At 40.9% G+C, this 12593-nt stretch overlaps 1 protein-coding gene across 2 annotated transcripts in view; it reads right to left on the bottom strand.

Annotated features, from left to right (window-relative positions):
• The window catches only part of sdk2b (sidekick cell adhesion molecule 2b), a 218862-nt gene extending 206619 nt beyond the window's left edge, over positions 1–12243 (bottom strand). For both annotated transcript variants that reach the window (XM_026352273.1, XM_026352274.1), the window contains exon 1: positions 11302–12243. In XM_026352273.1, coding sequence (XP_026208058.1) covers positions 11302–11389 — 88 coding nt within the window. In that variant the 5' untranslated portion in view covers positions 11390–12243. The remainder of the gene's footprint in view (positions 1–11301) is intronic.
• Between the last annotated feature and the right edge of the window lie 350 nt (positions 12244–12593).

The raw sequence follows: 12593 nt of genomic DNA, 5'->3' as shown, positions 1-12593 counted from the left end.
GACATGTTGTACTTGATCTGACATTCAGAACTGCAGGTTTGCACACATGATTTAATTGGTTGCACTAAAAATGCTAAGAGCAACTCGGCATCAGTCTGTTACTGATGTTTTCGGGTAACCATGCAGGGTTGACATTGAAAACACATCATATTGTTGATACCAGTGCATTACTTGGCCAAATATTCAAATATTTAGTCTCTTGCCTTTTGCAGTGTAGGAAATAAGAGACTAATTACGCTTAGTGTTGGTACCTTCATGATCAGCAGATTGTTCTCATTGTTCACTCCTCATTACAGTGGATCTTGACAACCCATACCCTGAACTAAAATGATCAAAACTGAAACTGATATAAACAGAAATCAAGTACAAATGACTTAAATAAATTAAAACTAAACTAAAACTAATACAAATTGGACTGAAAAAAATATTACAAAAATAAAAACAAATTTGGAAATCTAACTATTATAACCTTGGTTCCACAGAGCACATGCCCACACACCCACAAAGCAGCAAAGAGGCTCTTCAGAGTGAATAAAAATTAAATAAAAAATAATAAAAACATTTCAGTCAAAAGACCATCATCAGTGTGAGCTTCATTTTCATTCACTTCATCACTCCTTGTATATGGAATGCATTTACCTTTGTGGCATCTGAAGAGTCTCTTTGCTGCTTTCAGTCAGCGTATGGGCAGTTGTTGTTTTTTTAACAGGGCTTGTTCTTTCTGACCAGTACCTGCTGAAAGGTACCTGACATCATCCTCTGAAAGGCCTGGACTAAAGGGGGCAAACCCTGCAACAATTTTTTTTTATTTTATCCATCATGACATCCTAAGAAACCTAACTGCAAATACAGTCCAGCGTTGATAGTGCCACAACTTATTCTCTGAAATTCTAATAATCCTAAGGCTCATTGTTTAACTGTTGACCATCTTTTAAACTCTGCCTGTACTGTAAGAATAACCCTGGAGTGTTAAGCATTACTGAATGCAAAACCTTTTCTGATCATTTCAGAGATAAGATTGAGTTCATTAAATAAACTCTGTCTGGTCTCAGAGGCCCATCACAATGCAGAAATATTTCTCATCAAAGTTGTGAATGAACTTAGAATAAACACTGATAATGTAGACAATAATCATCTGGTGTTATAGTAGAGGCAACATCTCTTAAAATACAGTTCACATGCAGTTTGGTAGTCCTCGTGGTTTATCTTAGACACCCCTAGAGATGGAACAACCAAAATGTTAAGTGTCAGATTTTAAACAAAGTCTAAGGTGTCTTTTAATCATTTAAGTAATATGAAATTGACAATTGATCTCCTATGTAGATACGAAAATGTTAATGTATGCTTTTATCTCCCAGGCTGGACTTTAGCAACACTCTCTAGCTTCTTGTCAGTTTCTGAGCTCACAATTAAAATGCACAGAGAGCAGCAGTTAAAGGAAAAGGTAAAGACCATTTTTAATTAACTTTTTGTTGACATACCATCTTTATCTATACTTCTATACACCTTTATATCGACTGTGATGACCATTAACTTCTAATATGGTTGGAAACTATACAATATATAATTTAACTTCTATGTTTTTCCAGTTGAATAGCATCCAGCTGTCCTTTTTCTCCCAGTTTATCAAGTGTTAAGCTTGGTGTAGACACAGGCCTCTAGTGTAGACCCACATGGAACAGCAGAGCAGGTCCTGCTGCTCTACTAAACCTCTGGCTGTATAGACACTGCATAATGCTAGGAATTCTGTGCAAGGTCACAAATGCATCCCATACCCTATGCTTCAAGCAGTGGGTTTTGTTACCAAATACAGCCAAACGGTAAAAGTAGACATCACTTTGGATGCATTTGGCTTACCTGTGGGATTATAGAGAGACTCCTGTATTGAAATGTTAAAGTGTCCAGATGCATAAATATATTCAAATGTTATTAGACGACTGAATCTAAAATACAGCCTGTGACTATAGAAAGCTCATTCAAACCCAAGTGAATAAATATAATCATTTCTTCTATAATGTGTGAGTAATAGCTCATACCAGCAAGGTTATCCTCTGAATGCATCTGGAAAGTGGAAGCAGAAAAAGCCTCATGTTCTAATAGTTCTGTTCATTCTGCGTTATTATTATGTAAAGCATAAAAATGTGTTCTCTCATCAAATCAAAAGCATCCCACAAATCAAAGTTAAGGCAATTACAATCTTATTCCCCTCTTTCAAATGGCAACAGCTGTTTCCCTTGGTCAAAATTGCAGCGTAATTGCACACGGTAGCATATGGTTATGGCTGATTAATCCAACTGGGGGTGAAAGCCCCATTATTCCTGCATGGGATGGGTAAATAGGCAGTGGATCCAAGTGCTGGATAGATGGGTAATGGGATGGCAAAAAGGGAATAGCCCTTTGATGAGATGTCTGTTAAAGATGGTGTGATTGTCAGAATCGATCAGGCCTTCTACCACCCCTATCTAAGCCATTAAATTGATTTGCTTGTCATCCAGCTTCTTCAAGAGAGAACCATGCCGGTGCGACCAAACTATGCAGAAAGGAGCAGTTTAGACGCAATGCATTTTCATTCACAAAATATATGGCTCCGAGCATTTTCAATTTAATGCCCCTTCATGAAATCCATGAAGTAGAATTACAGTGTTTTTCTCCCATCGTTTTTGTTCTTCGAGCAATGCAGGAGGATCAGTATAGCTCCAGGGGAGCCCGGTGTTAACCCTTTTCTAACAGGCCAGTACCACAGCTAGTTTGGAGTCAGTACTTTATTTCAAAGTGGTCCTTCATGCTTTGACAGCCAAAGAACCAGGTCTCGGTCAGAATTGCTGGTCTACAACCAAGAACCACTTAAAAGGCAAACTTGTTCTTAGTAGCACTGTTGCCAGGCCCACTTATTATAACCAACTTTGGGCTTGTTTTTCTGTAAATTTATTTATAAATACTGGCAGTCGTGAGCTTCAGACTTTTGACTCATTTCCAACTTATTCAGATTTCCTCCCTAGCTCCTGACTCACTTTAGTATACCTGTCTAATAGGGATATGACGATACACATAAATCACAGGATGACATGATATAGGGTTCACAAGAAGGAGGCAAGATGATATTATACACTTTTTAGGAAATTCAATGATTCCCTTCAGACCTGTTTATGAACTATGTACAAACCTCTAACTTGTAATTGAAACTGTATGTGACCTTCCAACTAAAATCCTTCTCCAAACATTTAACAAAAAACAAAAATAGAATAAATTACATAAATAAGTAATACTACATTTTTTGCTGTTTTTCTTTTTTTTACTCAAACAAGTACATCCTAAATAGTCAAAGTAAGAACAGGAATTTACATTATTGTTACAACTACATAGCCTGGCCTAATCTATGTCTTCTGGCAGCAGTTAAGACCTCTGGGCAGTATGCCCAATGCCATGTTGATGTCATGTTTTAATACTGAGAGATCTCGTGCCACAAGATCTCATTACATTCATTCATTCATTATCTCATTATACCATCTATGAAAGCGAAACTGCATGCCAGGGATTGCTTACAGGCCTGTGAGCTTAGACTGGCCACCACATGTACACACATAGACCATAAGCATACACCCACTTATAAATGCCTACAAATCCACAGTTCACCTGCAGACGCATGCACACAAAGCACCTCCCAGAGGGAAAGGCAATTAAAGGGTTCAGAGGTGGCTTCCCAAGCCTCGAGCCAATCTGTGTGCATTTCTACTATAAACACACAACGATCTGCATGAGTGAGTTGGATTTAGGGGCCTCCTGAAGCTAGTGTCACCCTAAGGTTCAAGCTCATTTCCATTTAGCCATACAAGGGATGATGCTGGTAAACAAGCCTCGACTGTGGTTCCCCCCTGCCTGTCACCACAGGTATAATGGCCCTCATAAAGAGCAAGGCAAAAGTTCAAGCCTATAATCACATCCGTACCTCTGGCTTTTCCTTTTTTTAGAGGTTATTTTGGAGCCCACTTGAAGGACATATGCTGGAGAACATCACACTCATAACAAGGTACTGAGCAGCTCGAACTGATGTTGGCGTAAAAATGCAGAAGGTCTCCAGATGCTAATTATGGAGGCTGTGCAAAGTGCAAAACTTTGGCTTGGCTTGCCTCAGCAATTATGGAAGCACAGGAAACAGTTTCACCACAGTGATATTTAAACAAGGTACCATAAATCCTCCAATCCATTCGCAACACAAAAAAATGTGTTCAGGCCAAAGCTTTATTGTTGCGACTCACACGCTGTAGATCGAAAGGAACAGCAGCTTCAAAAGAGAAATGATGTAGAGCGCTTCTTGAAAAGCAAAGTACAATACACATGTAAGCTATCAGTGTTCTACTTGCTGCACATCAAAGAGTAAATACTACCACCTGAAAATAAAGGTGCACAAACAGAAAAGCTTTGTCTTCACAAATACATTCTTTAACCAGTGCCCTAAATGTCCTTTACATGGAAACACACATACAGGAAGATACAGGAAGCCTCGAATAGCACAAGAATTCCTGAAACAGTAATCCTGCTTGCCCTAGTGCACAGCAGAATGATCAAAGGAGTTGGTTAAGACTACGTCAGAAAAAAAGGCAATGAACAATAGCAGTTTAATCCACTTCTGTCAGAGCCCTAATTAAGAATAAGGGCTATGTGGCTGAACAGAGATAATCAGCTACTCACCACTAAAGCCAAAAGGTAGACAAGTGGATCCTCTGTTTTATTGACAAGAATACCAAAATGTTTTTAGTTGCACAGGTCATTCAACACTGACTCTTATTGTGTCAGTGCACAGTGACAATTACCCGCTAGCCTGGGTGGCCCTGTATTCCCAGTCCAACCAGAAGAGTGGAGAGAACCTAAATTAATAAACATGCAAAGACAAATAGGAAACCTTGGCAAACACTAACCCGAATCCTTTTTGCCCTGTTCCAGACAGGAGGAAGGACTTAAAAGAGACCATTTGTGAATGTGTCTGCTAAATTTTCACTTCAACTAAACAGTCCTTGTTCTGGTCAAACTGTCTCTGCTGCAAAAAGCTTCGAAAAGACAAGAAATAGAACAATCCTAAATCTTTTTCTTTTCAATCCAAAAGCCATTTTTAGGGATGTTACATAAATTGGGTACAAAGAGCGTGAAAGGCTGAAGTTTTAGGATTCTTAGAATGTACTCCATGAGATGAGCGAGTAAAGTGGAAAGCAGCCGGTGTGCCAATGAGGGAATTTGGAAGCAAATTCAGTCACTGAACAGATAGCTGTGAAATGGCATTGATTATGTCTCACCATTGTCACATAGAAGCACCCTCTGAGGAGCGAGTCATTCGTGGTGGCACCATTTTTATGTCATCTCGCCCCAAGTTAGGCTGACCTTATCTTCTGCTCCATTAAAGTATTAAAGCCAGAGTGGGATTTTTTGAGTTTTAGAGCCTTAAAATCCAAAGTCCTCCCAAAAAGCAGCTACATCCTACAACTGCTTTGTTTTGAGTCATACCTGTCTGCGTCAATACACGAGGCTGTTACCACATAATAGTATGAAGGTATATTATTTGCTTTTCTGTTAGTATAGATCTGGAGGCATGGCTAACTACAGCGTATATTTACCTTGTCAGTGTATCGAACAGTACAGAGCATGTAGTGATGCATCAACACTGGCATGGTGTTCGAATGTGTTAAATCCTTTAGTGTTTCTTCAAACCAACATTATCCCAGCATAAAAAAATGCAAGGAGTTGCACTGGTGGGAATAATAACAGTACGCCACTTTAAGTAAAAGATCCACAGATTTGAAGGCTTCTTAGACAGACTGGTTTATAACAGGGATAAGTTATATTAAACAGGGAATGATATTTATGTCACAAATTAGTCTACTAGGAATTTGTGCTTGTACATAATTGACCATTACAGCATCTTGCCAGATGATGATAAGAGAACTGCCTTTTATCATGCAGGTTTAAAGTTAGTCTGCTTTATTCTCATGCCTTGGCACCAGTGGTAGAGCCATCTGCCTACACCACTCATTCAAGAGGTCATCAAAGGGAAGTTTGTGTACTTGCCTGTTTATGTTTGCAATTAATACAATCCAGGTATCAGGTTTAATTATAGCACAATTTATATAAGCATCTTAACAAGGTGCCTTTTTGGTACCTCAAATACGGGGGATTATCTAATATAATCAGATGCTGTGCCGATGATGCCAAACAGCATAATAAACAGAAAAATCAGACCGAGTTAGTCACTATGCTGCGGTATAAATTAAACCTTGATCGAGCTTAAGACATGGATGCTTAACACATATTCACACATTTCTTTACTTCCCTCCCTTTCCTCCTCACACATTTAAAGGGCTGTGCAAAAGGAAGCATCTTCACACAGTGAAAATGAGGACACAGCAGGTCCTGACAAAAGTGGCTGAAGCTCTAAAGATGCAATGACGACAAAGTCTTGTCATGTAGACTGATAATGAACAAAGGAGCCTTTTATGAAAGAAAAAAAAAAAAGATGATGCTATCCATACAAAGAGATACACATTTTAAGTTTTTCACTAGTTCAAGGGAACTTTTGATACAGCAGTCAGAATAATATCTAGGTAACAATAAGCATATTGGACTGATGATGAGTATACAGTACAATCCTAATGCTGTACTGTGAAAGGCAGGTGCGTTTATCTAGAAGACTGAGCATGAAAAGTGCTGAGCTGTGTTCATGGCTATCAATAGGTGAGACATTTTCAAATGGAATCTTTCAAATTCGTTTCAATCATCTTGAGGCTTCACCTTTGGCTAAAGCTGAAGAAAACAGAGTGCATACTGTGCGTGACCAGTGTGTTTAAAGACGAAGGAACGTGCCAGGTCACGCACATGTATATATAACGACCACGTCACTGAAGAGTTGAGAACGGGTCACCATTCTTCTCACCTTTCTTCTTTTTTAACCTCTCAGTCACATAATGTTGAAGTCAAGTGACTTATTTAATTTAATCTAAGTAAGTTTTGTTTATATAATGTGCGAATGACCTCTGACTCAAACAAGAGCTCTACTGATGAAAGCACACCAAGTTTACTTTCATAAACTTTCTTTTTACAACAGTAGAAATTGTGGGTTTCTTTGTATTTCTACATGCTTTAATATGCACGCCATGCTCTCAGACTAATTTTATTTTCCAGAGTGTGTGTGTAGAAATTTAAGAACCCTGACAAAGTCCCACACTCTTAACCTCTTCCATTGATTGGTATAGGGAAACACGGCCCAGATCAATAAAAAACAGCCCCACTCTGAAGAGCTCTAGAAGTGCTTTCCAGAGAGAAAAAACAAAAAGGTCTTTCAGTTACACCTCTCTCTTGGACTTGGACAAGAGACCTTGGGTGGGAAGTTTTGTTTTATTGAATATAGCACAGTGAAACTCTAGGCATCCCTCTGAGAAATCTATCATCGGACTTTGACCATGAGTTTTCTCACTAACCCAGAATACTAAAAGCGATATGTTGTGACCTTTTGCCAAAGTGCTGGCTGCAGGGATCTTGAAAAGCCTCAGTCTTTTATTGCTGCAAATGATTTTACTGGGCACAGGTGCTACAAGGGAACAGTGATCCCTCAGTGTGTCAATTAAGATGAGTGACAAATCAAGGCATTTGCAGTCTGGAGATATTCTCTCAACCAAAACTGTCTCCACAAATCACTCACACTCAGATCTCAATCATTTTTTCTGGGGCTTACCTCACTTCAGCTTTACTCAGATCCATCATATCAGTGCCAAGTCACCCTAAAACTAATACGTGTCTGCTGCCTAATCACTCTGACTCACCAAACACCAAAGTTGAATTGGAGGGGTAACAAGAAAATCAATAATCTAATCATCTTAATTTAAATGTCCTTTCATCTAGATAGAGTACAATGTCTCAGTATTACATCTTCATGGGGCTGGAGATTGGCTTCTAGAGGTCTACACGATCACACACATAAAACAATCACTCAGTAGAGAAGTCACATCAAGGAAACAAAAAGTGAAATGTATGAAATCCCAACTGTCTAATATTGCCCTGTGTAACCACAGTTTCCACCTCTTTGTCTGAAAGCAATCGACTATTGCATTTTTTCAATTCAATTTTATTTGTATAAATCACAACAGAAGTCACATCAAGGCACTAGTTCCCTGAAAATGTCCTTTGCATGTTGACGAGTTTTTGCTTCTTTTCTGTTGCCTGTGATAAGAATGTGTGCAATTTTACTTCTGTCTGAAGCACTTGTTAGATGGATTTGTGCATTTGATTCTAGCCTTACAATTTCAATCCAATCTCCCAACAGATTTAAAATGGAGATGACGCCCTTGACTTCTACTACTGTGTCAAGGTCCATGCCCAAAACAGACCACCACACTAGACATGTTGTGCTTCTTTGCCAGACAACAGTACGAAACAAAGGATTCCTTTGCCAGCAGTGTGCTGACAGCCGACCCACCCTGTCATCACACACACGCAGACACACACACAGTCATATCCATCCTTATGGATGGTAATCTGAGTGCCATGCCTCTGACAGAATAAAGTCCTCAACTCCCTGTAAAGCTCCTAAAGTCGGGCTGTAGCCAGTCAGACTAATCTGCAGACACTGAATGATGCAGAAGTATGTATGCCAAACATGACATTCCAATAGAGTCCTTCCCCGCTGCTCCGAGCTCCAAAATAGACGTGTTAGAAATGACAAAACCAGCAGGCGAGCCCAGCATTGTCTCGGCATGACCTCAGTAAATGAATGGAAGTGAACAGTTGGACAGACCAGACAGCTCTCCCATAACTGTCACTTTAAACAAAATATCCAGGGTGATTTGAGAGATGGTCTGTTTTTTCTAAGATTTAAGGAAGAACTAGTGTGCTCTTAGTTGTCAGCTCCTAAAAATAGGGTTTAAGTGTTTCGGCGTTTATTTGAAATGGTGAATACTTCACCAGTTTAAAACAGAGGTTCAACGCTACTGACTAAGTGTAAATTTCAGTCAGGTACTAAAGTATATCATTAACTTCAAAATGTATTTTATTTTCCTGCTGTGGAGGATGAGGATGATGATGTTGAATGACAATATACAAATTATCAGAAATAAAGATGATCTTTCTGCTCAGCAAGCCCCAAAGCAAGACTTCATAGCACTTTAGTGTGATGAAGGCCGCTCTGCCATCGTTAAAAAGCCGTTTCAGTAGACTGGTCATTAAAATGTGGCAAGCAGTGGCTGATATGTCCATTCAGAAGCATGCTACTTGCCTCATCATGTTCTTTAATCATTGGATGGAAAGACAGCAGCTCACACTGGGGTCACTTTCAACGAGCCGTACTCCCAACGGTCTGAAGAGAGTCCAATTAAATGCGACATTTTCTGACCCAGGAGCGACTACATAATGAAATCTAAGGGCCACTGCTGGATGCACTGAGCAGAAAGAGAGTGACGGGCAGTCCTCATCGCCAACTTCCACACATACGCAGTCGCATGTACTCTTATTGCTTTGTGCAGCCAAGCTCGTCCAAAAAACAGGCACAGCATTCTCCCCAGTTCACTGCTGTAAATAATGTGTTCTTATTTAACTTGCTTGGTTAAATAAGCATTCAGTAGGAAACGAAGAGGACTGGGACCAAGCATCCACAATCAGATACAGACAGGAGGCAGAGATACAGCTATAGAGAGAGGAAGCTACAGTGTCAGGATTCTTAATCCCTTGGACACACGAGTTATCAATCTCCTGTAAATGTCAGGCACCAGGATATGCCCTCATGAATGATGGATATCTACCTTGTTTGTTTTTTTTTTCCATCTTCTCTACATTGTATCATTGAGTGAGCACCACCGAGGGCTTAGACTCTATCTTGAGAGGTAATACTCCCTCCTTACTGTGGCAGCAATACCTGAATCCCAATTACCCGTGTGGAGAGGGTGCAGCGGAGGAAAATAAAGAGTGAGAGAATTCTTTTTACCATGTCTCATCACGGAAGTGTCAGTGTCACCCTTTGGAGAACGCACGGTTTCTACACATGTACTGTGAACATGTCTAAATCAGACCTTTTCAAACTTCTGAATGTCAAAGACACAAACTGTTCCGCTTCGCATTTCCTGTCAGAGAGGCTTGGAAATTGCAAACCGGAGAGGACAACCATCAATCAAGATTGTAATTCTTCAACTATTTTCCACTGCCTTACTTCAGGACAGGTAGCAATTAAGTGGTACTTTGTTGAGCACCACATGGGGACCCTCCAGGATCCAACCGCCTTAACTACAGACCCCACATGGGTCTGAATGAAAAGTAAGAATGTTCAAATCAAAGAGCCACTAATGTACTTTTGTGGCTTTTGCCTAAATGTCTTCAGTCATTTCCCAGAGCAACTGGCTTTTCACTTCCAAAAACAAACTCTCAGTGACTTAATCATTTTGAAACGATTAGACTGTACATCACAAAAAGAACTCATGTCCTACAGGGATCTGATAGTTGGGTAAAATAATGAATGGAGGAAGGCCTGAGGTTACAGTAAACTCTCTGCTGGGCACCAGAGACACGCTCCAAGTCTCCACAGAAATATTACAGAGCTCTTGTGGGATTTTTTGCGCTGAGAATTGGACTCGTACTCCAGCTACTGATGAAGAAGAAAGAATTAAAAAAAGCATTCAGTCACCGACTCCTACAAACTGGCTGTTGCTCCGCTGGCGCTCAGGGGAAAGTGATGCATAATTCTCAGAGAACCAATTAATTTTCGGCATTTAATGTTCCACATGCACTCATGGCTGCGTCTCAATGTGTGTCTGTTTATTTACGGCGCTTGTTTGTCGCGCAAACTTTAATTTCCGTTGATTGGTTAATTAGTGGCAATTAATCAGTTTATATTAACTAACGTATTTCTAATTATGTTTATACCAGAGCTTTCAAAGACGCTTTATAAACATTTTAAAGTGCCGGAAGACAAATCCACATCTTATTATAAAGGCTACAAACACCTCAGTGGTGATCTCAACTTAATAAAGTTAAAGTGCAAGTGGAGTTCGAAGCTATGGGGAAAATAAAAGTTTAAAATAGCAGCAAGTGGATGCCAAAGTGTGTGTCACTATCTGAAATTAAGAGTTTGTGTGAGTCAGAGTGATGTGTAGCCTAATGGGAAGATTATAGGCTACGTGCAGACTGCAATGAGAAATGAGCACATCACAGATCCGTTCTACCACCAGAAGGGGAACCGCTTCCACATCAACATCCAACATAGCAGGGGAGCTACGCACACCAACAGTCCTGTGGTGACTGAGCGGCACAGCGCGCAGCCGGTGTCACTCTTACCTTGAGCTTGTGTGGAGTGGATGAGCACGGAAAAAAATAAAATCCATGTGGCGCGCCACATTGATCTGCTCCAGAAGTCCTCAAACATGGTTCCAAACCGGGCAGACTGGACAACAAGTGCTCGGTGAGCCTGAGGCACGGTACTGTGTCCGAGAGCCGACGTGCTGATGTCGGCTGTCTGCGAACCTGCGGCCACTCGAGCCGGACAGAGCGCACTGACCTGGGAGCGCACAACCGAGTCGTTGCTGGTTGTCGCGACCGGAGAAATTCGGTGACACACACTCTTTGTCTTACACTCTCACACAATTTCGTCCTAAATTCCCGGAGCCCTGCGGGCTGGTAAGGTATGCTCCTTTAAATGAAACACTGAGTCGGGTTCTTTTGATGACTGGATGCAACTCAGTCAGACGAATCCAGGTTAAGTCCAAATCCAGTCCGTTTGTCGCTGCACCTGTATGAAGTCAAGCGGCACCTCATACTTTTCCATCGACACTTTGCGTCCTTGAGATGCTGTTTTCTTCCTCCTCTACTTGAAACTTCAGCTTCCCTGTCGCTGTCCACAGACGAGTGGTCACAGTTCATCTAGAGCAGCCAACAGACTTTTTCCTCGAATCATTTATGGAGAGGAGCACCAGAAAGGGAGCACACCCCCTGTAAAGTTCCTGCCCACAGCCCACTGCCAAGGTCGGCAATTCAGTTTGACAGGAGCACTGGGTAGAAGTTCAGCAGCTCGGAGAGCAGAGAATCACGGCGGCGAGGGGAGAGAAAGTTGCGCGCAGTCATGGTTTGAGCCTGCCGTGGAGGAGAGCCCGGCTGCCGGTGTGCGTCGGATGAGGACGAGTCCCGGGTTCCTTATGAGGAAACATTAGGATCTGATGCGCTGCCGGCGCAGCGCAGGTTGCCACCAAGCGGCCGAGCGCAAAAGCACATTCTCTATTTCAATCCAGGCCGGCACCAGATTTCCAGGAGAGGATTTTATTGCTTTCCACATCACAAAAATGTGAAATGAATATAGTCCTTTGTTAAAGAGATTTAAGGAACACGTGTTCTGTTTCTAGTGCCAAGATTAAAGTCTTTGAGGAGAAATCAGTCTAATATTTCCGTGGGAATTTATGTGTCTGAATTTATTGACCTTTTTTATCATCCATGGCTGCATTACATGGATTTATATTTTAATGCTTTTAGGAACATACAGTCTTTTTTTTGCTGAGGTTTTGAGTGTGATTCTCCACAGTGTTTGAGGTGCATGAGATAAACAGAAAGAAAGACAAATGGCTATGGTCGGTTTTTAC

This window comes from Anabas testudineus, chromosome 19 (genome assembly GCF_900324465.2).
Source record: "Anabas testudineus chromosome 19, fAnaTes1.2, whole genome shotgun sequence".
NCBI classification, from domain to species: Eukaryota; Metazoa; Chordata; class Actinopteri; order Anabantiformes; family Anabantidae; genus Anabas; species Anabas testudineus.
Note: the sequence above shows the minus strand (reverse complement) of the source record. Positions and strands in the feature narration are given on the sequence as shown.